Consider the following 25,316-nt stretch of genomic DNA (forward strand, 5'->3'; position numbering starts at 1 on the left):
AAAACGACAATCTAAGCAATAATACATGCCCCTGTGTTTTGCACTGTGTAGTGTGATTGTGAACGTCGCTTGATGTTGGTTTAAATCATAAACCCTTGACCCTATACAAATTCACTTGAGGTTTTGGTGGCATATTCACTGTGATATGTGTTGTGTTGCTCTCAGTCAACTGTGTCACCATGGTGATAATGTACACTCCGCAAGCATATGCACATGATGTACCACAATATGAAGCTAGCCTTACACCCCTTACTTTAGCGACTTCCAAATTTGGTTTAGTCCACTTTAAATCGATTATGGCGGCCATTCTCAAATAAAACCGCACTGTTCCAAGCATCATCAGTCACCAATTTCAGAGCATTTTCGAAGGGCCAGTACACGCAGTTCGTAAGTAAATTTGTTCATTTTTCTGTCGATATTCCAACTCTCATCTTGTGTTGCTGTGTTGAACTTGTAAATAATATTTTGGAGATATTATGATTATGCAGTTGACCCGTAGACGGAGTTGCACCATTGTTTTCCCCATTGTCACAGTGTTGACACCTTTCTTACGTATACGTACGTTCCCGTGACATGGTGTTTCTGTTTGTGGTTGCTGTCAATAGCAACAACACCATTCACGTTCGTGGCATCTCGTAAGGAAGCTTATGCGCTAATAATTAGTGTACTCTATTGACAAGATTCTTTGTTTACTGCCAGTAAAATGCGTTGATACAACGATAGTCCAGTCATTCAAATACAAGGGGGTAATTGTTTTCTTCGATCGCGTGTTGAACATTTGAAAGTACAACAATTTTAGTACTACATGTATTCAGAATATTCTGTGTTTATGCCAGATTTAGAGATACACAACTGACATGTTCATGCGTTACAATAATTTCGCGTGTATCATAATAGATCCATGGTATAAACTAACCAGTCCCTCTTGTTTCATGGCATATACATGTACAGCACATGCATTCAGTGCTGGAGTCTCCCTAATGCATCCATGATAACTGCTAACGTTTATTGTGTATGTCGTAGAATATTGCGTATTTCATTAATCTGTCATAAAAGCTGCCAGGTCCTAATAACTTCAAAAGCGTCATTTCAAAGAACACGTGTTATTTCAGTTACAGTGTGTGTGTGTGTGTGTGTGTGTGTGTGTGTGTGTGTGGGGGGGGGGGGGGTTGTAAATGGGTGGGGATGAGGGTGAGAAACATTTTGGTCAATTGAGGATCGGAATTTTGGATTGGACATTTATTTTAAGTTTCATTTGCTGTAAGTTTGTTATTCACTTCAAGTTTTGTGCTTGGCAAATATTGTCCAACGATGGGGGAGCATCCGTCCGTCCGTCCGTCCGTCCGTCCATCCATCCATGTGTCTGACCTTGTAAGTTGTACCTTGTAGTCTTCACTTCCAAAATTGGTCCACTAGGGACTATAACTGGAAGGTTCTGACAAGAGTGGTGGTGGGTGTTTAGATGGACCTTGTGGGGTGCTGGTTTCTTATGTGGATTTTGATCTTGTCTCACAAGATTGAATGTCAACAGTACTTTGTGATAAGCTGTTCCATAATGTTGTGGCTTCCGGAAAAAAGGAATGGATGAAGGGGGTTGATGTGTAGTGGTACATTTCAATTTGTTTGTTGTGGGTTCTTCTACTTCGCATGATTTAGGGCCTGACATAATTTTCTGAGTTGATGCTATTTTGTTGTTTAGGATTTTGTGTAAGATTGTGAGCCGTTGAGTTTTTCTTCTAACTTCTATTGTGTCCCATTCTAATTTTTGTAGCATGTCTTAACACTTGATTTTGTTTTGTAATCCCCAAGTACAAATCTTGCTGCTCTGTGTTGAACTTTTTGTCTCAATATTCTTTTGTGTTCCTGGGTTCCAGGCTGCTGATGCATATTCAAGGTGTGGTTGGACTATGGTTTTGTACAAGTTTTGTTTGACAGGCCTAGAACAGTGATGAAAGTTTCTTTGAGTGAAGTTTAGTATTTAGGTGGCTTTTGTGACTGCATGACGTGTCTGCTGATCCCATTTCAGGTTGTGTTGAAGTATAATGCCCAAGTACTTTACTTCTTCTTTGACTTCTTCCATTGTTGTGCTAAGCATGGTGTAGTTAATAGTGAGTCCAGGTTTTTGTTTGTGTGATATTCTCATAACCTTGCACTTTGATGCATTGAACTTCATTCTCCACTGGTTTGACCAGGCGACGAGATTGTCAAGATCTTGCTGGAATGAGATTTCATCGTCGTGTGATGTTATGGGTGGTTGAGTTTACTGATTTTGTGATATCATTTATGAACAGGATGAAAAGGTGTGGTCCAAGTACGGATCCCTGGGGACACCGCTCAACACTCTGTTCCATTTTGAAGTTTTTCCATTTATGATTTGTAAACGGTTTGTTAGAAATGCTTTGATCCAGGTTAGAGTTTGATTTCTGATGCCATAATAGTTGAGTTTCTGTAACAGGTGTTTATGTTGTACTACATCAAATGCTTTGCTGAAGTCCAGGATTGCGATGTCTGTAGTCAATATATTGTTGTGGTTGGTAGACAGATCGTGGAAAGTTGTTATGAGCTGGGTATAAAATTTCTGGAATGCATGTTGGGCATATGAAATTATGTTGTGTTTGGTTAAGTGTTTCATTATGTGGCTGTCTATAATATGTTCAAGAAGTAACTTAGTTTACAGCATACACATGTTAGAGGTACGTATGAGTACCTCTAAAGGTACTATGCTACCCAAAGTGCTACTTGCAGTTTATAGAAGCAGTTGCTGTGTGCGACCCAAAGTGCTACTAGCAGAAGCTATCTAAGACAAGAGTGCGACTATGTAGCACTTGCCATCTGCAACGAAAGTGATAGTCGCACTCTTTGTAACGAAAGCATTCTGTGACTATAAATGAAAATGGAGGTACACCGAAGTGGCCAATGTTTATTGGGTCTCACATTATTGTTCTTCCGAGAATGCTTCACAAAACTGAACGTCCCCGGCTGAACGTCCCCGGAGAGTTGGCAAGTTTCATTTACCCTGGTGAATGCCGAAGTAGATGCAAAATGTACAAACACAGTTTCACCACAAGTTACATTTGTATACACTCGATCGAGTTTTCAATCATGTCGTCATTTGCTAGTTTCTGTAATTCTGTATCGGCAACTCAAAGTATTTTACAGACAGGGCAAGAAACAAGGTGATAAACCAAAGACAACCTGAAGGTAAGTCATGAATATTTATACCATCAAACTTCCTGATCCGAAGCTTACGTGTGGTGTATAGTGCAGTGTGGTGTGACTAGAAAATGTAGGGTCGTTTACATTTGTAAAATGTAGTTGAATTTGTACTACAGTACAAATGTACATGTACGTAGTATGACCGATCGACATGTTACTTTCGTAAGTGCGAGTATTTTTTTGCCCAGAATGCGAAAAACCATGAAACTTGTTGAAAATTTGAAAGTTCTGAACATACACATTGACCGACGCATTGAGTGAAACATTGCAGGAACATATCGAGAGGCCGCCATTTTGTTTTCGAAGTTGTACATGCATGGCGTTCTGACGTAACACAGACTAGCTTCTAAGGGACCAGTCAGTTTCTTTGGCTGGTGGGGGGGGGGGGGAATTTGTAGGGGGGGGGGGCTCACCCTGTTTTTGAAATTGGCAGTAGGGGGTCATGCTGTTTTGTTGTAGATGGGGGGGGGGGCATTGTGTTTTGGATTGTGATCACTGATAGAAGAAAAAATCTTCTTTTTACAATAGCATATAGCCTTGTCTGTTTCTTACATGAATTAATATTACTTATTAGTTCAAATATAACTATACATACATGTATACATACATACATGTGTTACCTAGCTACCACACTAGTTACAGAACATGTCGTGTAAATGCTTGGCTGTTTCACAATCAGTGCTTCACTTATATTGCACTTTGGGGCAAAAGTGAACTTGAATGTTTCGTCATGGTAATCTTCGTAGATACATGTAGTTTATAAAAGAATTTGATATAAAATGTTCTACTCGTCACTATGAACTTGTCAGAAGGGATTAATACACTTTCTATTTTGGACACTATATGTTACATGACACTACAAATCACCACATCTCATCAGATTCCAGTTTAACACTACATGTAGGTACATTGTATGGCCACCAAAAGTTCTCTAACATACCGGTGACTTTATTATACATGCAATATTAATGCCCCTATACAAATGTTACAGGGCCATTTTTATGTGCCATGGGAAACTCATTTAAAACTTATATTTATGTTAGCTATTCGAAGCTTGGAAATATTACCTCAAAGGCTATGAATAACCCAAACAATTGCCTTCATAGAAGCAAAAAACTGCAGATCTGCCAGGGGGAAAACCCCAAGGGCTCCCTCACCCCCAGAGGTCACTCATGCATTCAACCAACAATCAGATCCACCAACAAACTTTTTACTGTCATAATGGTATTAAACTTTTCTTAAATATTTTCTCTCAATTTTAATTTGAGATGATATTGTCTTTTAAAGATGTGAAATGTTTGCCAAGGTAGTCTAAAATTGCCTTAAACTCCAAATCTCCCCTACCAATGATACTACCATTAGATGTGCTGACCTTTACTACATGTACATTGTATATAATGATGTCATTTAACTTTTTAAGAACATATTCCATCCCTATGTAAGTTATAAAGAATAGTTTCTGATACTTGATGGTGCTGTATTGTAAAACATGGATTGAGTTATTGCTTGAAAGGGTCTGAATAGCCCAAATATTGGCTTTAAAGTGTACATGCAAAGGGTGATACTTTTTTTCGTCAATATGTTTATTTTGCCATAAAAATATAGGACAACGGGTTTTGTGACAGTATAGAATAGCTCTGGCATGAGAAATTGCGTGAAAAATGAGCCACTCAAGGCCTAGCCACAGAGCACCTCAGGAAGTACTTCTCATTTGCATACATGTATGTACATGTATAGGACAGATTTTGGAACATCGTGACGTCACTTGAGGAACACAATCGTCCTCGGAAGTTTATCTTTACATGCAAAGCCATTAGGGCCGAGCCAGAAGGTCAACTTCACAACCGGTTTTCGCCAGAACACGATGTTGAATATTCGTCAGATGCCTCAAGCATAGAGCAATACACTCCAGCATTAACATCTGATGGTGTGATTTAGCCATATTTATTAGAACCGACCGCTAGCAGTAACGATAGTTCCTCTGGCAGTGAATGAGTGGAGGTATGTAATTCGCCCAAAACTGACCAAGTACGGGCAGAGTTACGAGCTCGTAAGTCTCAAGTACGAGTGACGTCTGACTCTGAACTCGTAATTTCCATATACGGGTGACGTCATACTCTTGTAGTTGGCCTAATTTTCGATGAGTACGCAGAGGACTCACGCTTGTCGTATTCCGCGAGTACGTGATGAATATTTGGTTGTTGTAAATTAAATTTAATAATAATGATATTCTCTTATCATTGATGTGAAAAAAATTGTATTGTGCGATTTTACGGTTTACAGATTGAACTCCGCACAACTCTCGTTAGCTACATCGGACACGATATCCACACACACTAAACCTCCTACGCATGCATGAAAAGACGAATAAATATTAAATGTGGGATATTTAAGCTTGCCCTTACTAAAACAAGCTCTGATGACACTGTGGACGTTTTAGTGTGAAATTGTGATCACCCACAAATACGGTCTTTCCTTGGTGAATAATGACGTAGTCAATGCCGAGCTGCTGCGATACAAATCAACGCTAGCTAGCTCCCACGTTACTTCTGGGATCCCGGGAAAGTATGATTATCATTTATTGTATGAAGTCTATAGAGTAGTTACATATTTGAATGGATTCCCATTATCAACATATCCCAGTCTTTTTTATTATTAGCTAATTTCTAAAATCTCAACAAATCATGTGTAAAAATCAACAGTGCATTTAATTCTGAGTAACGCCATTTTCCCCGGGCGCTCGATTTATGCAACTTACCAAATGGCTTATGTTCGCAAACGCCGTTACATTGTGTTGGCAGGATTGGTTATGAAAATTATTTTCATAATGAAACATTGAGTCACACATATCATGACGATAATATATTCCTTATTATTTGTCAGATCATTTGTCACTTACATAAAAAACTTGGAAGTCGGGATCGTTACTATAGCCACACACCCTTCAACAGAATGATATGTCCCAGGAAAAAAGATGGCGCAGATAAAATGTACATTGTAATACTGAGTCTAGGCATGGAAGTACTTCCGTGGTCTAGGTGAACGAAGGGATTGTTAGCCTAAAAACGATAAAACAAGACTTGTGTGGCGACAAGTTAAGTTAGATAGGGTTCTTAACATTCTAGTTCAATCACAAATCGACTTTTGATATCGATTTGACGTTTAGATTTTCCCCGGGCAGTAACTCACTGATTCCCGTATCAATGAGTCATGCAATGGCTATGGACGTCACCAGCTACTAAATTTCAGGCTGAAAAACCTGCACCTACACAAATTTTGTTCCGTTTACCCTCTAGTTGCTCCCGGGCGCTTTCTTTCTTCCCCGGGCAGTAATTAGGAGGACCACATGACGTCACTCGTATTTCAGACTTACGAGCTCGTTACGTCACCCGTATATATACGTTCAGACGTCACTCGTACTTGAGACTTGCGAGCTCGTAACTCTGCCCGTACTTGGTCAGTTTTGGGCCAATTACTTACATGATGAGTGAGGACGGTGGTGGTCAACCACAGAGACTGAATGACACTGCTTTATAAGTTTTTTTTCAATGTAAATTTCACAGAAAACTGTAGTCTAAGTATTGGCTAGTACACATTATATGTAATAGTATACCTGTGTTTAAATATCCACCATGCAAGTTTAGTGCTTGTTTTCTGACTATGCCTTGCTGTCTTGTACCACATGGACCATCCAGCATATTGTTTACGTCCTAGTGAAACCGTGTTGTTTACATAAAGTGAAGGCTGTTATCAGCATCCTTTGTTGCCATAACTAATGGGTGAAAAACAGATCCCACTGACAATCTAATCGAAACGAAAATTATCTAATATTTCCGTACCCATCAAACATATAGAGATCGGATGAGAATGGCTTCAAGAGTTCCCCACAATATTCTCTCAAGTTGTCCAGATGTAGCATGTGTCGTAACAGTACATTTGATCTACATGGGATCTACACGGCCCGTGTTCATTGAAGCCGGCCATACTGTGGTGTATTGTGTATTGTCTCTGACCATTTTTGTTTTGTTTGAGTTTTTGATGGATAGACATGTCTTACATGTATGTTGTGGATTTATTTGACCTGGGAGCGTGAAGTGTTGACTGTACTTTGCTGTGTCCATCCACTTTGGACATGTGATTGGCATGACACAGTAATTGTTCAGGTAGACAAAACAATGGAAACAAAAATAGCAACATTATAATTAGCGTTGCGTCTTTTTATTTTGATATGATTGCGACAGTATGTACATGTGATGTATCACAATGAAAACAATTGACTCTCAGCAACATGGAAATCAAAACATACAATAGGACTACGCATTGTTTCCAAAAAATTGCTATCGTACTGAGAATATTTTATGAAGCTAACTTGCTTTCTTGATTCGTGAAAACATCATTTCAAATTATTTTTTATGTTTTCCCTTTTTTTCACTTTGATCATGGCTACACCCGGGCCGGTAGCGTGGAGAACCCTGGCCCCAGTAACATTTACCAGCTTTCACTGTCCAGTTTTTACTCGTCGTTTCAACTGCCTTCACCCATTACCTACATGTACTCAGTTATATCAATCGGAAATGTGTGTAGGGTGATCGTTTCACTGTGGATGCTGCCGACAAAACACCAAGGAACTATTGTTGCCAGAACACCTCACTGGTACACGACAATATAATAATGAAAAAAATTATCAACCCTTGCATGTACACTTTAAGAGTAAAAATCCTCCAGGGCTTCTAGAGGGTCTCCCCCTTGGACCTCCCACATGAGGTGGACATATCCCAGTCTCAAGCTCTTCCCCTCTTACTGTCAAGATGCTATCAAAGTATATTTCAAAAGTATTTCAACCCTATGTAGTTGCTATTTACACATTGGTGCTGTCTTGTAAAGCTTGGAAATTATAGTGTGAAAGGGTCTGAACAGTCTCAAAATTGACTTTTCAGGGTAAAAAACCTCCAGGGCTTCTAGGGTGTACGTGATATGGTACAGTGACAGTGGACATACATTGTACACATGATAGTGTTTACGGTCATGGCGGCGCTGTCGAGATACATCGTTCATGTTGTTAGCCCGTTATCAAAGATATTACATGTAACTCTTGTAAGTTTGTAAACTTTGAACTAATTTTTCCTCTTCTAAAATATATGCTTACTTTGTAGACATTACGAAAGGCATTTGAATTTTGATAAGTGTTTGACATATTCGGACATGTCCAATGTCAATGATGTTGATGATACCATGTTATATTAAGCTTGGTTTAATTAATTGATATAAAAAGAATCTGTAACACCACTAAGTGATCTACAGCTAAAAAAAAATGGTATAGATCTTTGATCCCCCACTACAGGTCTTACATTCCCCACTCCTTGTGTAATTTGACCACTTTAGTTAAATTAGTAGCCATATGGATTGGATTGGATATTTAGTTTTCATTTTTAATTTAGAAATAATTTTATCACAACTTCCTACTTGTAAAATCAATGTAAATTAACATATGCCAAGTCCTTGTTTGTAACTCAATAAATTGCAAAAGATTTATAAATGTGTAATATCTTGTACACACACAAACTCATTGCAATTCTGCCAATGCTGACAGTAACACCCTTTTAGCACCTTCTTGAACCTGTACCCATATGGTGAATAACGCCACCAGCCTACGCTTTGGCGCTATGTGTAAATAAAACTTGTTTGTCTAAACTAAGCATCTTGCTAGAACTAGTTGACACCTCTCAATCCGATTATGGTCAGTAGTTGTACTTCAGATCACAGACAAGAATCTGTGTTCTTTGTCTGTGCTCAGATGTTGTATGTACCATGGATCACTGTCCTGCTTGCTGACGGAGCACACGTTTCGCTCAACACTGTCCTACGAAAAGCAATGTAACCGGCCTATTGCGAGTGCGAAAACAAAATACTTCTGTTAATACACTGTTCATACTTACATTGAAGAGCTATGTAGTCAGTAATCTTGACTTGTATAATCTATTGTCAAACAGAATCTTCCCTCAAGCTCAACATCACTGTCAGAATATGTGCGAGAAAGGTTTGCAACGTTTAAACTTTATTCATCCTGGATTCCATAATAAGTGTACATTCTCTGATCACGGATTTGCGAGGGCAATACATTATAAAAGCAGGGGACTGCAATTTTGTGTTCCTTGTCTGTGTAACCTCAGACCACTAAATTATTCATTAGTGGTCTGAGTCTGAGTTGGAACACATCTCCATTTATAGTGCTAGTTGTGTGCATTCACTAAGCCGTTTCAATATAATAATCATATGGACGTTTTATTTTCAATATCACGCAAATCAGTGGCCTCTTTTCATGGTAGCGATTTGACAAATGCCAACTGTTGTGACCTGATGAGATGGGGGCAAAAATACAGTCTGACTTGTGAGAATGATTTTCAACAAATTAACGTTTATGCAGCGATATTGAGCCTGTACTCCACTGCAAACTTGTGTAGGTGTGTTTGCTTCAACAACTTTGTCGTGAAAAATCCTCCTCCTCCGATAAATAAATAATAATCATCAAAAGTAAGTTAGCGCCTGCAACCATAGACAGTGGAGGGGAGATCTCCCCTCCACTGTCTATGCTGCAACTAACCTGGAGTCTAACATTAGATTTTATCCGATAATGGATACTTGTGTAATGTCGCGTCTTCATGAGGTCAGGTGTAAAAAAATGGTCATAGCTCTGGAACTGTGCACTCAGAGAACAAGAAAAAATAAGCCTTTTAAATGTCTGTGCTTCTACTGTGAATACTTGCTATGAATCTGACCACAGCTACTCATGTCCTAGTCTAGCTACTAGACCTCGGGTGTTTTTCCGAAATAATATGACAAGCAACCTTAGGCGAGGGTGGGCGTTCGCCATCACAGCGAACTTCGTTCGCTTATCGTATACGGTATAGGGAGAAAGACCGAATGTCTAGCAGCAAGACTACATTCTATAGTGGTCTGAGAGTCTGTGCATACACTGAAAAGAGATGGACAAGAAGATTATGCAAATACCCGACACTTCTTTATTTCTGTTGATATAAATGATGAGGCCAATTAACACATTTCTGCCAGCTTAGCATATTAACTAACCTCGAAAATTCGAGGTTGGGAAGTGCTCAATGGGTCACACTTTAGCATCGGGAGAATTGTAATGTTATCAAATTTTGTTAGCTTTTAGAATGAGTTACAAACACAGATTTTGTCAATGCTGTTTCATATTGATATTTCAAGTAGGAAGCCATGATAAAACTGCTGAGAAATTAAAAATCCAAATAAATACCCAATCTGCATCCGTATGGCCAATTTAATACAAGAGTTGAAATAATGAAAAAATTCTCTTGACCACTGGCAAATCATGCAGTAATTGACTATTGATGAACGATATCCAATGGGATATTCAATGAGCCACTGGCCATTTGATTTATGTTTACCTGATGATAGTCAACAAAGTTTATCATAGATACTTGTCAGCAGTACATGAGCATATTCAAAACCATTCAAATTGGTGATCAGTTAATGATTTGCAGTAAGCTTCTAATTTCATTGCTTTTTGATAGATTTGTTTATGTTCATGGTCTTTTATTGATCTTGTAATTATGACACCAAGATAATTATAAGATTTAGTTTCAGGTTGCCTAGTTTCCTGTGTTTTGTGTGTGTAACCTCCTAACAAATTACATAAGTTTAGATTTTATCTTATGAAACTATGAGTGGTAATATGTATAAAATTATCAAAAATGTATGCAATACATAAACATTGTCTTAATAATTTATCAAGATACACCCAAATATGGAAATTGACTGTAATTGACTGTAACTCTGTTTGGAACAACTAATAAATAACTCAGAATTCAGACTTAATTTTTAGCACAACTGAACTGAGGTTCAGTAGTGCTATAGGGATCACCCGGCGTCTGTCTGTCTGTCTGTCTGTCTGTCTGTCTCTGTCTGTCTGTGTGTGTGTGTGGATGTGTGTGTGTGTAAACAACTTAAAGTCAAAAACCGCTGAACCGATTGCCATGATATTTGGTGGGTCCATTACCTTGGGTGTCTAGTTGGGAAATTGTTCAAATCAAAATGATCGCATCACAGGTGTGTGATTTGGGTTAAAAAAATGTGATTTTTGGTCAAAAAACTTGAACTCAGAAACTACTGGGCAGATTGGTGCATAATTTGGTGGGAACATTGTTAAGGGGGTGTAAAGTAAGATTTGTTGATGATGTGATGATTCCATCAGTAATATGCAAATTAGGGCTAAAAATGTGTCTTTTTGGTTAAAAATCTATAATTCCAAAACTACTGAGCAGATTGGGCTGAAATTAAATGGGAATGCATGTAGGGATGTATGGACGAAGAAATATTAAGCATACAATGATTCCATTAGTGATATGCAAATTAGGTGTAAAAATGTTCATTTTTGGTCAAAAACTTATATATCAAAAAGTACTTGGTCACCGAGTCTGAAACTTGGTGAGATGTTTCTGAAAATGTTATTCTGCAGATTTTCTTCAAAACATTTTGAGAAAATTGGCCCTGGCGACCATGACCACGCCCTTAGCAACAACCAAATGGCAGTATATTTTGGTCAAATAACAACATCATCTGGTAGGCAAATGAGTAAACATTCAAAAATGTATGCAAATACCCTAGCAACCATGACCACGCCCATAGCAACAGCAAAACGGTGGTGTATTTCACAAAGATAACAACAGGGATTAATAGACAATTGTATAAATATTTTAAAAATGTATGTAAATTTGCCTAGCAACAAGACCACGCCCATAGCAACAGCCAATTGATCACGTATATTGCAAAGAGATAATATCAGGAATTCATACACAAGTGAACAAAAACATTTAAAAATGTATGCAAATATATCTAACATGACCACGCCCATAGCAACAGCCAAATAATCATGTATATTGCAAAGATAATAGCAATAGAAAGACAAATGAATAAACATTCAAAAAATGTATGCAAATGTGCCTAGCAACAAGACCACGCCCATAGCAACAGCCAAATGATCACATACATGTATATTGCAAAGATAACAAAGGGGATTAATAGACAATTGAATAAACATTCAAAAATTGTATGTAAATATGCCTAGCAACAAGACCACGCCCATAGCAACAGCTAAATGACCACGTATATTGGCAAAGAGATAATATCACGAATTCATACACAAGTGAACAAAAACATTTAAAAATGTATGCAAATATATCTAACAACATGACCACGCCCATAGCAACAGCCAAATGATAGCATATATCGTAAAGATAGCAACATGGCTGGATAGGCAACTGGATAGTCATTCAACAAATGAATACTTATTGTTAGCATGGACTACCATATGGATAAACATTTTAAAAAACTGTACAGTTGTGCTACAACGCCATTGGCGGTATTTTTAAATTTAGATTAAGTGGCCACAAACTGGAAATTGTAAAAGGCAGATACGATAAAATACCAGTTAATAAAGGAATATGTAAATGTTGTGACATACATGTATCACATGGAGAAGCAGTGTCAGTGTCCCCTATATAGATAACTTTTAAAACAATATGAGAGTATCATAAATTCCCAGAAGAATGCAAGGTCAAAGAAATCATCTTTAATAAAAAAATATTTATATACATGTAGCTCCAGGTCAATTTATTAAACAGAGCTGTTCAACCAACTCTGCTTCAAAGTTTAAATGCACATGTACATTCAACATTATGTCTCACTCTCTGAAATAACTTTTTAGGGTTTTTAGCCCCCCCCCCCCCCCCCCCCCCCCTCTCCCTACTGCATTCGGCCCTGTGCTTCCATCCGTGTCCACTTGTTTCTCAAATACGCATGAACCAATTTCAACCAAATGTTCAGTAGACATCAAGAAATATCCTATGCATATGTATGTCAATTTTTTTTTTAATATATGCAAATGGCAGCCAACTACAGGGTATGTAGTTAGAAATCAATATTTACTGCATAAGTCAAAAACTGTAAAACACAGACACTCCACTAAAGTGTCTATCCCCATATTATACCCATATGGCTAGACATTCTGTTGTATGTTCCTTCAGGCGAAGTGTTTTTTTTGTTTTTTGATATATATTATTATTATTTTAATTCTTAAAGAACACACTACACATACGTCTCAGTGCATTGTACACAACAAAGTAAAACACACACAAAAAAACATATAGGCATATGATCATTAATTTTTAATCGATTAAAATATTTCTTTATATACTCAATATTAATAGGAGTATTTTGTAATTATTTCCAAATTATTTCTCAGTATTCGATCCTGAAGCCCACACTCCAAAACTATGCTTGGTATGATCATTCTGATTGCTCAGTACATCATGTAGTCAAAATCATTGCTAAAATTGGAACACAATTCTTGCATTATAATGGGGTAAACATTTGTAGTTTGTACATGTATATCTAGATTGAATGATATTACAAATTCTAACCACACTTTTGTTAACTCTTTCTTTTATTAGAGTGGTAAGCAGTTAGATAAGCAGTCAAGTAGATTCCAAAGAAGAGTATGTGAAACAGTTACGATCATCTAAGAAAATATGGCAGCTTTCAAGTTGGAGCCACTACATCTTACCATTCTTAGCTGACTGTGACACTTCAACTGGTGGGCTGGTAGCGGATAAATATGTTTGTGTACATGTGAGCCGAGTGTCACTTTACTGACATGTGCCTGTCCTGCTGGTATGCTTCAAGTACTGAGACTCCAGATGACAAACAGGAGTGTGCAAGGGCCAATGAGTGATTTCATTGCAAGAGAAGAATCACAGTATTGTCTCCATTCTTATGCTGTGAATGTCCTCAAGATTCCAAGTAGATATTCCAAAAGGTGAGAAAGCATAACTTGAGAAATCTTTTACTTTTTGATAAAATATCTTTTACTCTATCTGGCATTACCTCTTAGATAGCTGAGGATGAATTCAAAACTTATTTTTAATTAAGTTTGTCATTTATTTAATAATGTACCCTTATCAGTAAATATTCTGTACTAATTGTCATAGTACAATATAGTATAGTAATTTGACATGAAAGTAAGTGTAAAAAAATCATTATCTAGAGTCAAAACAAAAACAACATACAGAAACAAACAAACAAACAAACAAACAAGTCGTTATTTACATGTATGCTATCAAGTATCAATTGTAGGTAGGTACAATGTATTTGTTGTTTATCAAAGTAACTTATTGTATCATATTGGCAAGCACAGTTGTACAGCTATGGGAAACTATAACTTAACATATAATTTATTTCAAATTACAGTTCCCATCACATTTGAACACCTCAAAGATGGTCCACTGCTAATACAATGTAGCTGTTCATCTTGAAGAACTCCATCTGGTACATCTGAAGAATACATCAACTGGCAAGAAACTGGCCTGTATTAAGGTACACGGGGAAGAATCGCCTGGACTACATGTATTTCCGACGTACTCCGACACAGCACGAAGTGTCTTGGACTTTGAACTTTATTTGCATATGTCAAATTGTCCATGCTCACGTCCCACCACGGCTAGTCAAATAGGAGGAACAGATAGTCCAATGTTCCTGTTCCTTTACCAAAATATACTCAAGAATTGTCATTCCTGACAAAAAAAATCTTATTTACTGCACTAATCTTTTAAAATTCCCGCGATGTCACAACTCATGCACTATCGGGCGATCCGTTATGCAGAGACCTACTTCCGCATTCCACTCCATTATCATGGCGCCACCCGTAAACTCTCATGAATATTTATTAAAATGCATCATCCTTGGCTTCGTTCGGCAAGATTTTTCCACGTTCGGACTAATCCTTTGACCCAACTTTGCGTGTTAGCGGGAAGTACATGTACCCGGATGATAATGTAGTTCTATGGTAATTCTTCAGACTCTGACCTATCGATGTTTGGTACTCGCTTTTCAATCGGATCACTCGTTACAGATTTATGTGAATTCGAAAATGACAACGTTTGGACTCAAAAATGGACCATTTTCACAGTTTTTACATAGAATTATGTGGAAATTTACCTATTTTCTATCATATATAGATAGAGTATGTTGTTTTGAATGTGTCTAGGTCATAGTCCAGGGTGTACGCCAAATACATTTACAGGAAATGCTCGCCGAAATTTTCACCGATTTTTTCCCAAAATCTTGACCAAATTTTACGTTTTTGTAAAGAAAATTGCTTCCACCAAGCAATTATTTTTTCATACATCGATTCACTAGGTATTAAAAGACTGTATTCGAAGTTTCATGAAAATTAAAAGGCAAATTTCCATATGAGTGGCATGTGAAGTCAACAATGTATGTTAGATATTGTTACAGATCTAAGGGCCTGCAATCGGCAGCGGTTCTTCCCCGTGTACCTTAATGTATTTATATGCTAGTAGTGGTAGTGAAATTGTACTCTGTACTAATGTAGTATTCATATACTAGTAGTGGTAGTGAAATTGTACTATGTACTAATTTATTTATATACTAGTGGTAGTGAAATTGTACTCTGTACTAATGTATTTATATACTAGTAGTGGTAGTGAAATTGCATTCTGTACTAATGTAGTATTTATATACTAGTAGTGGTTGTGAAATTGTACTCTGTACTAATGTATTTATATACTAGTAGTGGTTGTGAAATTGTACTCTGCACTAATGTATTTATATACTAGTAGTGGTAGTGAAATTGCATTCTGTACTAATGTAGTATTCATATACTAGTAGTGGTAGTGAAATTGTACTCTGTACTAATGTAGTATTCATATACTAGTAGTGGTAGTGAAATTGTACTCTGCACTAATATATTTATATGCTTGTAGTGGTAGTGAAATTGTACTCTGTACTAATGTATTTATATGCTAGTAGTGGTAGTGAAATTGTACTCTGTACTAATGTAGTATTCATATACTAGTAGTGGTAGTGAAATTGTACTCTGCACTAATGTATTTATATACTAGTAGTGGTAGTGAAATTGCATTCTGTACTAATGTAGTATTTATATACTAGTAGTGGTAGTGAAATTGTACTCTGCACTAATGTATTTATATACTAGTAGTGGTTGTGAAATTGTACTCTGTACTAATGTATTTATATGCTAGTAGTGGTAGTGAAATTGCATTCTGTACTAATGTATTTATATACTAGTAGTGGTTGTGAAATTGTACTCTGTACTAATGTATTTATATGCTAGTAGTGGTAGTGAAATTGTACTCTGCACTAATGTATTTATATGCTAGTAGTGGTAGTGAAATTGTACTCTGTACTAATGTAGTATTCATATACTAGTAGTGGTAGTGAAATTGTACTCTGTACTAATGTATTTATATACTAGTAGTGGTTGTGAAATTGTACTCTGTACTAATGTAGTATTCATATACTAGTAGTGGTAGTGAAATTGTACTCTGTACTAATGTATTTATATACTAGTAGTGGTTGTGAAATTGTACTCTGCACTAATATATTTATATGCTCGTAGTGGTAGTGAAATTGTACTCTGTACTAATGTATTTATATGCTTAGTAGTGGTAGTGAAATTGTACTCTGCACTAATATATTTATATGCTTGTAGTGGTAGTGAAATTGTACTCTGTACTAATGTATTTATATGCTAGTAGTGGTAGTGAAATTGTACTCTGTACTAATGTAGTATTTATATACTAGTAGTGGTAGTGAAATTGTAGTCTGTACTAATGTATTTATATACTAGTAGTGGTTGTGAAATTGTACTCTGCACTAATATATTCATATGCTCGTAGTGGTAGTGAAATTGTACTCTGTACTAATGTATTTATATGCTTAGTAGTGGTAGTGAAATTGTACTCTGTACTAATGTATTTATATGCTAGTAGTGGTAGTGAAATTGTACTCTGTACTAATGTATTTATATGCTAGTAGTGGTAGTGAAATTGTACTCTGCACTAATATATTTATATATGCTTGTAGTGGTAGTGAAATTGTACTCTGTACTAATGTATTTATATGCTAGTAGTGGTAGTGAAATTGTACTCTGTACTAATGCAGTATTCATATACTAGTAGTGGTAGGCATCAGGCATCCCACAGGGAACAGTACTCGGACCACTATTATTTCTCATATACATCAACGATGTATTTATATGCTATTTATATACATCAACGACCTACCTGAAAACTTACACTCAACCGTACAACTGTTCGCAGATGACTGCATAATTTATAGAAACATCAGTAGTGAACATGACACAAAAACATTCCAGGAAGACCTAGACACATTATCTGAATGGGAAACCAAGTGACAAATGAAATTCAATCCAGATAAATGTTATCTATTATGAATTCCATCATCATCAAGGTCAGAAATCATCACCAAATATGTATTAGGCAAATCTATTTTACAGGAGACAAAAACTCACCCATATCTAGGCGTAGACATTCATCAAAATCTCAAATGGAACACACATGTAAACAGAATAACAACATCTGCAGGATGAACCCTTGGTTTCATTCGCAGGAACCTAGGCTCATGTACAAGATCAAATAAAAAAGCAGCATACATCTCTCTAGTTAGGCCAACCCTAGGGTACTGTTCTGCAGTGTTGGATCCCTACACTAAAGAATTAGTACAAAAGGTAGGCAAAATACAGAGACGGGCAGCAAGAATGGTCTACAACAACTATGACTCAGTGTTCGCGGTTACGCAAAAAAGTGCGTATTATACGTTGTTGAAATTTTTCGTACGTATTTTTTTGATGGCAATGCGTTTGACTGTACGTAAAATACTGGCGTCTATTAGTATTATTAGGGCAATTTTGATAACGAAATGGCGTTTACATGTAATAGTCCCTCCAACCAACGCACAGATACAGCTTGAAATCGCAACATGTTGGCAAATTTTCTGACGCGATTTTTGCTTTGTGAGATTGCGACCCAATAACAACTAGCTATTCCGTCACCGTGGTGTTTCATGAAATTGTAAATTGTAACAGTTTGAGCAAATTATTTCGCGCGATTTGTACATGTGTCTGTCTATCACTGACACGACAGCGTGTGTGATGAAAAGCAGCGTAGCTACCTGTAACTGTTGCCACCATAGGTCATATATCATGTCAAAGCAATCCTCGTTGCTGTCTTTCAGCTTTAGTACTTCTAGCAAAAAAACATCGGAAGCATCGCAAGATGAATCTAGTTCAAGTTCAAACAGCAAAAGGGCCGACATGCCAACCCAGTCTACTTCAGAGTCTACCAGTGCCACGACGTGCACCGCTACCGTGTCCACGGAGACATCGACGTCGACAGCAGTAAAGCGGAAGCGTAAGCAACCCGGTACGGGAGAAAGTCACACTGAGTTTCAGAGCAGTTGGAGCACTGAGTTTCCATGGCTTCGTTCACAAGTTCAGACCATCGGTAACAGTGACAAAACAAAACTTCTACTGTTTTGTATGCTGTGTGAGAAAGCAAATAAGAGGAACGCGTTTACTCGCGGGTCTCCAGATTCACAAAAATCGGCGATAAAGCGTCATATGAAGACCGATGACCATCGTGAAGCTACAGTGGTGAGACCATCACAGAATTTAATGCGCAACTTTTCAAGTAAAGGACTTTCCGAAAGTAAGGACAAACAGCGAGCAGTTCTTCGTACCGTCTATTACATGGCTAAGGAGGAGATACCCGACCGAAAATTTGTCTCGTTGATAGAACTGCAACGTGAAAACGGATGCGAATGTTTGAAAACGGAGACTTATACGCACCACGACAGTGTTACATCCATGCAAAGAGCATTAGCTGACACAGTACGTGAAGAAATTTCTCAGAAAATATCGGATTCGCCATTTGTTGGCATACTCGTTGACGAAACAGTCAATGTAACAGTTCATAAGAAGCTGATCATATTTCTGAAAATCGTTGATGATGGAAAACCCCGTACTATATTTATTGGGAACTACACTGTTTTAAACGGTACTGCCGAAACAGTAGCTGACAAAATGTTAGAAGTGCTCGGTGATCATGGAATTGAAATATCGAAAGTCATGGGTCTCGGCTCTGACGGGGCTTCCGTCATGACGGGTAGACATAACGGTGTCGGCGTACGTTTGAAACGTCAAAACGTATATCTTATCCATGTCCATTGTGTCGCACACCGGTTGGCACTTGCAGCAGCCGATGCTAGTCGCAGTGTAAAGAAAATTACCGAGTATAAAAAGACCGTGAATAACATTTTCAACTTTTTCAAGTATTCTGCCACACGATACCAGAGATTGCGAGAATTAAATAAAATTCTCAATACCGAAGATGTTCTGAGTTTAAAGGAGCCTTGCTCAGTGCGATGGCTTTCTTTCGGCCGAGCCGTCAAGGGAATTTATGATAACTGGCCAGCGCTTGTCATGGAATTCGACGAAGAAGCATCTCAACGTGACAACGCAGTTGCTAGCGGTCTTTTAAAGCAGATCAAACAGTACTCGTTCCTGGCCATCACGCATTTGCTGATGGACGTACTGCCAATCATGGACCGCTGCAATCTTGTATTCCAACGAGAAGATGTCAACTTGGCTACTATTGAACCGATGGTCCAATCAACTATCGCATCCCTACAGCTTTTATTAGAACCGGACAGTTTAGGCGAACATGAGACCATGCTTACGAGGGAAATTGATAACAATGTGTATCGTGGTCATTCTCTGACTTACACAGCTGCAAATCATATCCAAGGTTATGCAAATGTAAGGCGTGGCTTCATAACGCATCTAATCGAACGACTGCAAGCACGATTTCCCAGTGAATATACCGATTTACTAACGTGCCTCGATAACATTTAAACTAATAACATTTTAATTGTCTTTCTCTCAGGTCCCAAAACAGACTAGCAATACAAAAATGTTAACAAACCTTGCATCACACATTAGCTCAATCAGGGTGTATGCTATGCTGAGACGTCTTTTACCAGTCATATATTTGAAAACTTACATGAGCTTTCAGTGTGCTCTTGGTGTTTTCACAATAGAATATATATACATTAAAACCTGTCGAAACCAAATCCTATCTAAACTGGAACACTGTCTATACCAAAGTTATTTTAGTCCCTTGCCCATAGAAACAATTTAACACAAACCTCTATAAACCAAACACCTCTCTAAACAAAACTTTTTCAGTCCCATGGGTGTTCGGTTTAGACAAGTTTTACTGTATGTACATTTTCAATTTTGGTTGGGTGTGATACAAGCCGTTGTCATGCAAAACACATAAACCCCTCCAGTTATTCCCTTTACAGGGTTTTGTTCAGTCCAAATTTCCAGGTTCTTCAAGTTTTGCCAACTGTTCAGCTGCTTCTACTACAATGAAGTTCTCAGGTTCCTTGTAGAATTCTATGAGTTTTTATTTTTTTGTTGCCTTTTTGTTAAATGTCTCAGAAAATTCAAATTTTTAATCACTATTACACACTTTCTCAACAGCTGCTTCAATAAGTTTTGAATCTGTGAAATAATGATATATTATAAATAGTAGTTACAAACATGCAGTCACTTTCGCAACAAGTTGGTTACACCACTGAATTAATGTAAACATAGTGATCATTTATCGTGTTTATGTCTTGTTGGATGGTAAATTACCCAAAAATTAGTACGTAGATTCATCACATGGGAGATCGATAAGACGTAGACATCCAAGTTTAGTCATATACATCGTGGTGGTAGATGTTTCAGTGGTTTCAACACAAGATCAACATGACCAATGACATTTAAAAAGTTTTCCCCATTTTTCCCTGTTGACTAGGAGTAACGTGTTATACATCGATGGAAAGCTGACTTTTTCAGGCACGGGGCTGGTCAAAAATATCTACTTTACAATGACATCTACTCTAGAGAAACACTCAAGAAAGACATGTGCTATTACTTGATGACTAGGCGACAAAAACCTGCCACCATTTGTAGTTACTTGCGTGAACAGCAAGCGAAATTCGATCGACCGTAACTTGCAAAGTTTTGAACTTACCCCTTTGACACTCGGCCATTGTGTAAAATGACCTCTTCTTAATATATTCACATCCGAATATGACCGAATGGGTGGCCCATAGCCGTCAAAACAGGCCGAAAATCGCCGACCGTCACTCCGTGTACAATACTTCCGCATTACGCTTATGAATATTCATAATTATCCAGCCTGAGTTCTGAGCATGCGCATTAGATGAACTGTAGTGTCTAAATTTGGACTATACACGAACTGTGTATGTGTATCACAAACATAGGAGATTAATTATCATATAATTTAAAAGTACAACAATTTTTGCTATGAAATCTTTCATGTAGACCAGTTGGTAATACATTGTAGTTGGTCCAAGGTTGGTGTACCTTGTATTGGTAGCTGTTGTGCCATATTGTGGTTGTTGTAGCGAATGTTGTGGCTGTGTTTTGTGTTGTGATGACTGTGGGTGCTGGTGTTTTTTTTCTGCACTGTAATTATTGTCAACTTGACAAGGTACAGGTAGTTTATATGGTGAAATTTAAAACAAATTTCTTCTGAGTTATTTTGATTTAAAAATATGATGTACTGTTAACCTTGAAATTCAAATATTACCAATAGATTATTGGAAAAATCAAACCAAATACAATTTTGATAGATCGATAGATCTCACCAAAACAGCAAAGATGATAGTCTAGATGAGCAATGACTACGGATAGCAGCAACTGGGCATATAAATTCGGTATATCTCAACGAGCAGCAAGGACGATCGGTCATTCAGTCTAGATCATAGATGAAAGTGGAAGGAATAACAGCGACTGGGGATTTATGTATACATGTACATGCTTTGCATATGCATGTTGCAATTTCATAAATTTAGACCGATAATCACATCATGCCATTTTTTTCAACAAACAAACCCATTGACGTATTACAAAATGTGTACACTTGGCTTTGATCGACAATACTTTGACCCCTTCGCCTATCAACACTGCGGCTGTTTGTGTCAAAGGACACTAGATCGTGTAACAGACCTTTGATCATGTTACGTATGCGCACCACGGCCGGGCAATTTGCACTTCTAATTAAACAAGTGCCCAGTCCGCTTCACGCTTTCCAGTCGATAAAAGGGTGACTTTGTGGCGTACGGTACTCAGAATCGGCGTGTGACTGATGTTTGATCATGACCAATGCAATGTAATGATCAACATCTGCCGTTTGGTGTTACCTTTGAAGCTCGATGACAACATGAATTCTCATTTTTATGCTTAATAAACTTTATGTACATGTGTTCTCAATTTTGTCACATCGATGTTTGAACCATGCACTAATACATCCATGTTTGAAAAGACAGTGCAAGCATTGGAAACAAGGAGTCGAGTGTGACCACGACGAATGGATACTAGCTTGCAAGGAAGCAAAGTAAATTCGTCATTCACATCCGTCATTCAGTGTTATACATTTGATGTTCGAAGATGACGGCCCTTCACATTTTTTATTCTGGGTGTAACTTGCTCAGGACTCGACTAATACTTTTCGTAGAGCTGTCACATTGGTTATTGTAGTGTATACAGAATACATATGACCTTTGACCCTTTTTGATGACAAGTGTATACATGTACGTTTAGGAACTTCGTGTATATTGTAGTGCGTCTTAGTAGTCTGAGTAATAAACCAGTTTAATCCCACATCCGAACGTGTCGAAGTTTTATAACGGATACCACATTTGGCGACGAGGATATCAAGGAACCGATCGAACTCAAGTTGAAGTTTTTGTGAACCCTAAAGACAACTTTTTCAGTGAGTAAAAGTTACACTTTCTGCAGACGAGATGTCAAGGGATAATGCAAATGGCGGAGCAGCCAGCTGCAATGCGGTAATGATGACGGCGGATATTGGCGGTCTTCAAGCATTTGACATCAAAGACGATCCCCATTCAACTTCTCAGAGATGGAAGAAATGGAGAAGGGCATTCGAGTTATATTTGATCGGAAAGGGTATCACAGCGGACGCACAGAAGAGAGCACTTCTATTACATACGGCGGGACTCGAAGTACAAGAAATTTACTTCACGCTAGTTGGCGAAGATACGGAGAAAGAGTACAAAGACACTATGAAGGTATTGAACGATTATTTCATACCCAAAGCTAACGTACCATTCAAGAGACATTTATTTCGACAAATTGTACAATCAAGTGAAGAAACTGTCGATAAATTTGTGTGTAGACTCAGACAACGCGCAACTACTTGCGATTTCGGAGAAAGGGAGGATGAATACATTAGAGATCAGCTGATTGATAAGTGTTACTCGACAAAGTTACGCCGCAGGTTTCTAGAAAAAGATGGCAGCGTCAAACTCGGTGATTTACTTGCAATCGCTCGAGCACAAGAAGCCGTTGATTCTCAATTGAAAATGATGAGTGAGACCAAAGGCCCTGATCAAGTAAATGCCATTAGTAACAGTACTAAAGGAGACGTTCGTTCCCGGTACGGCGGTAGAAGTAACGGAAAACAGGTTGGTGGAAATAAGAAAACTTGTTATAACTGTGGACGTATAGGTCACTTTGCGAGAGATCAGAGATGTCCAGCAAGAGATCAGAAGTGTAGACAGTGTGGAGAAACAGGACATTTTAAAGTGAAGTGTCCAAAACAAGCGTACAGTAAACAAAGAAGCACTGTTGATCGATCAAAGGGTAAACACAATAGAAACGGCAGTACAAATACCAACTATGTAAGAGGAGATACATGTAGGAATACTAACGAGGGAGAAGAAACTACAGTCAGAGAAACTCAACACTACCATGCTTTCTCAGTGGGTGATGAATCAACTGTACATACAGGAACTGTCACACTGAATGTTGGAGGAGTCAAACTACAAAATGTACTGATAGATTCCGGAGCAACATGTACCTTAGTTGACCAGAAAACTTGGCAGTGGTTGAAAACTCAAGGTATCAAGTGTACATCACGGAAAACTGCAACTGTACTATTTGCATATGGAAGTACTAAACCTCTACCTACACTTGGAACATTCACAGCAGTAGTGGTGTCTCCAAATAATTCTATGTGCAAGGCAGATTTTGTAGTCATAGAGGGTGAAGGCAAGAGTTTATTATGCAGAAAAACAGCTGAAATACTGAATTTGCTACGTGTTGGTCCAATTCATGTTAACACAGTGGACAATAAATTCACGGGAGAAATAATGGAAGAATACAAAGTTGTATTAAATGGTGTTGGTCTGTTGAAGGACTATGAACTGAAACTAAATATAGATGCAGCTATAAAACCAGTGGCACAGCCAGTGAGGAGAATTCCATATGGATTGCGACAAAAGGTGGATGAAAAGCTTGATGAGCTACTGGAAGGCAATATAATTGAGGAAATACCGGAAGGTCCAACCGGATGGGTATCTCCATTGGTAGTACCGGTAGTACCAAAATCAGATGGAGATTTACGAATTTGTGTCGACATGAGACGCGCAAACGAAGCGATTGTTAGAGAATGTCAGCCCATGCCGTCAATAGAAGAACTGCTTCACGATTTAAATGGCAGTACAGTCTTTAGTCGTTTAGACTTAAAGTGGGGTTTTCACCAAATCAAGTTGAGTGAAGAAAGCAGACACATCACAACGTTTGCTACACATAGAGGCTTATAGTTATACAGGTATACACGGTTGATGTTTGGCGTTTCCTCAGCACCAGAGAAATACCAGAAAATAATCAGAGATGTTCTGCGAGGCTGCAAAGGAGTAGCTAATATTGCGGATGATCTGCTGGTACACGGAAAGGATGTCATAGAACATGACACGAGATTGATTGCTGTACTGAACCGACTGAAAGAAGTTGGATTAACACTGAATGCCAGAAAGTGCAAATTTCGTCTGTCTAAACTGACTTTCTTTGGACATGAAGTAACACAGAGGGGTATTAACCCAAGTGAAGAGAAAGTTGCAATTCAAGATGCAGAGCCCCTAAAACAGCTAGTGAGGCAAGATCATTTATGGGACTGGTACAGTTTGTAGCTAAGTTTGTACCAAATTTGTCATCTGTTGCTGAACCAATACAGAAACTTGTACGGAAGGATGTCAAATTCGAGTGGGGTGAAGAACAACAACAGCATTCGAGGAGCTGAAGAAACTGATTACTAAGACAGAGACATTAGCATACTTCA

At 38.0% G+C, this 25,316-nt stretch overlaps 3 protein-coding genes and 1 long non-coding RNA gene across 6 annotated transcripts in view; all 4 read left to right on the forward strand.

The window, feature by feature from the left end:
- Positions 1-290: 290 nt before the first annotated feature.
- The window catches only part of LOC144438814 (serine/threonine-protein phosphatase with EF-hands 2-like), a 214,362-nt gene continuing 189,336 nt past the window's right edge, over positions 291-25,316 (forward strand). For all 3 annotated transcript variants that reach the window (XM_078127991.1, XM_078127992.1, XM_078127993.1), the window contains exon 1: positions 291-387. The gene's annotated coding sequence lies outside the window, so the exon portion shown is untranslated. The remainder of the gene's footprint in view (positions 388-25,316) is intronic.
- LOC144439485 (uncharacterized) lies at positions 13,721-18,450 on the forward strand. Its single transcript, XR_013481103.1, has 3 exons — positions 13,721-14,071; positions 14,503-14,628; positions 18,331-18,450. It is a non-coding gene; the product is annotated as an uncharacterized LOC144439485 (long non-coding RNA).
- LOC144438675 (uncharacterized protein C17orf113-like) lies at positions 18,633-20,008 on the forward strand. Its single transcript, XM_078127817.1, has one exon. The coding sequence runs from the start codon at positions 18,635-18,637 to the stop codon at positions 20,006-20,008; it is 1,374 nt and encodes a 457-aa protein (XP_077983943.1). The 5' UTR covers positions 18,633-18,634.
- LOC144438677 (uncharacterized) lies at positions 22,978-24,801 on the forward strand. Its single transcript, XM_078127818.1, has one exon. It carries the CDS (start codon positions 22,978-22,980, stop codon positions 24,799-24,801), a length of 1,824 nt encoding a protein of 607 aa, XP_077983944.1.

This window comes from Glandiceps talaboti, chromosome 8, assembly GCF_964340395.1.
Source record: "Glandiceps talaboti chromosome 8, keGlaTala1.1, whole genome shotgun sequence".
Classification (NCBI taxonomy): domain Eukaryota; kingdom Metazoa; phylum Hemichordata; class Enteropneusta; family Spengelidae; genus Glandiceps; species Glandiceps talaboti.

Excerpts from the sequence above, each read along its gene's own strand:
- LOC144438677 (XM_078127818.1), top strand. The coding sequence starts at position 22,978 with ATGTCAAGGGATAATGCAAATGGCGGAGCAGCCAGCTGCAATGCGGTA.
- LOC144438675 (XM_078127817.1), top strand. The coding sequence starts at position 18,635 with ATGCTGTGTGAGAAAGCAAATAAGAGGAACGCGTTTACTCGCGGGTCT.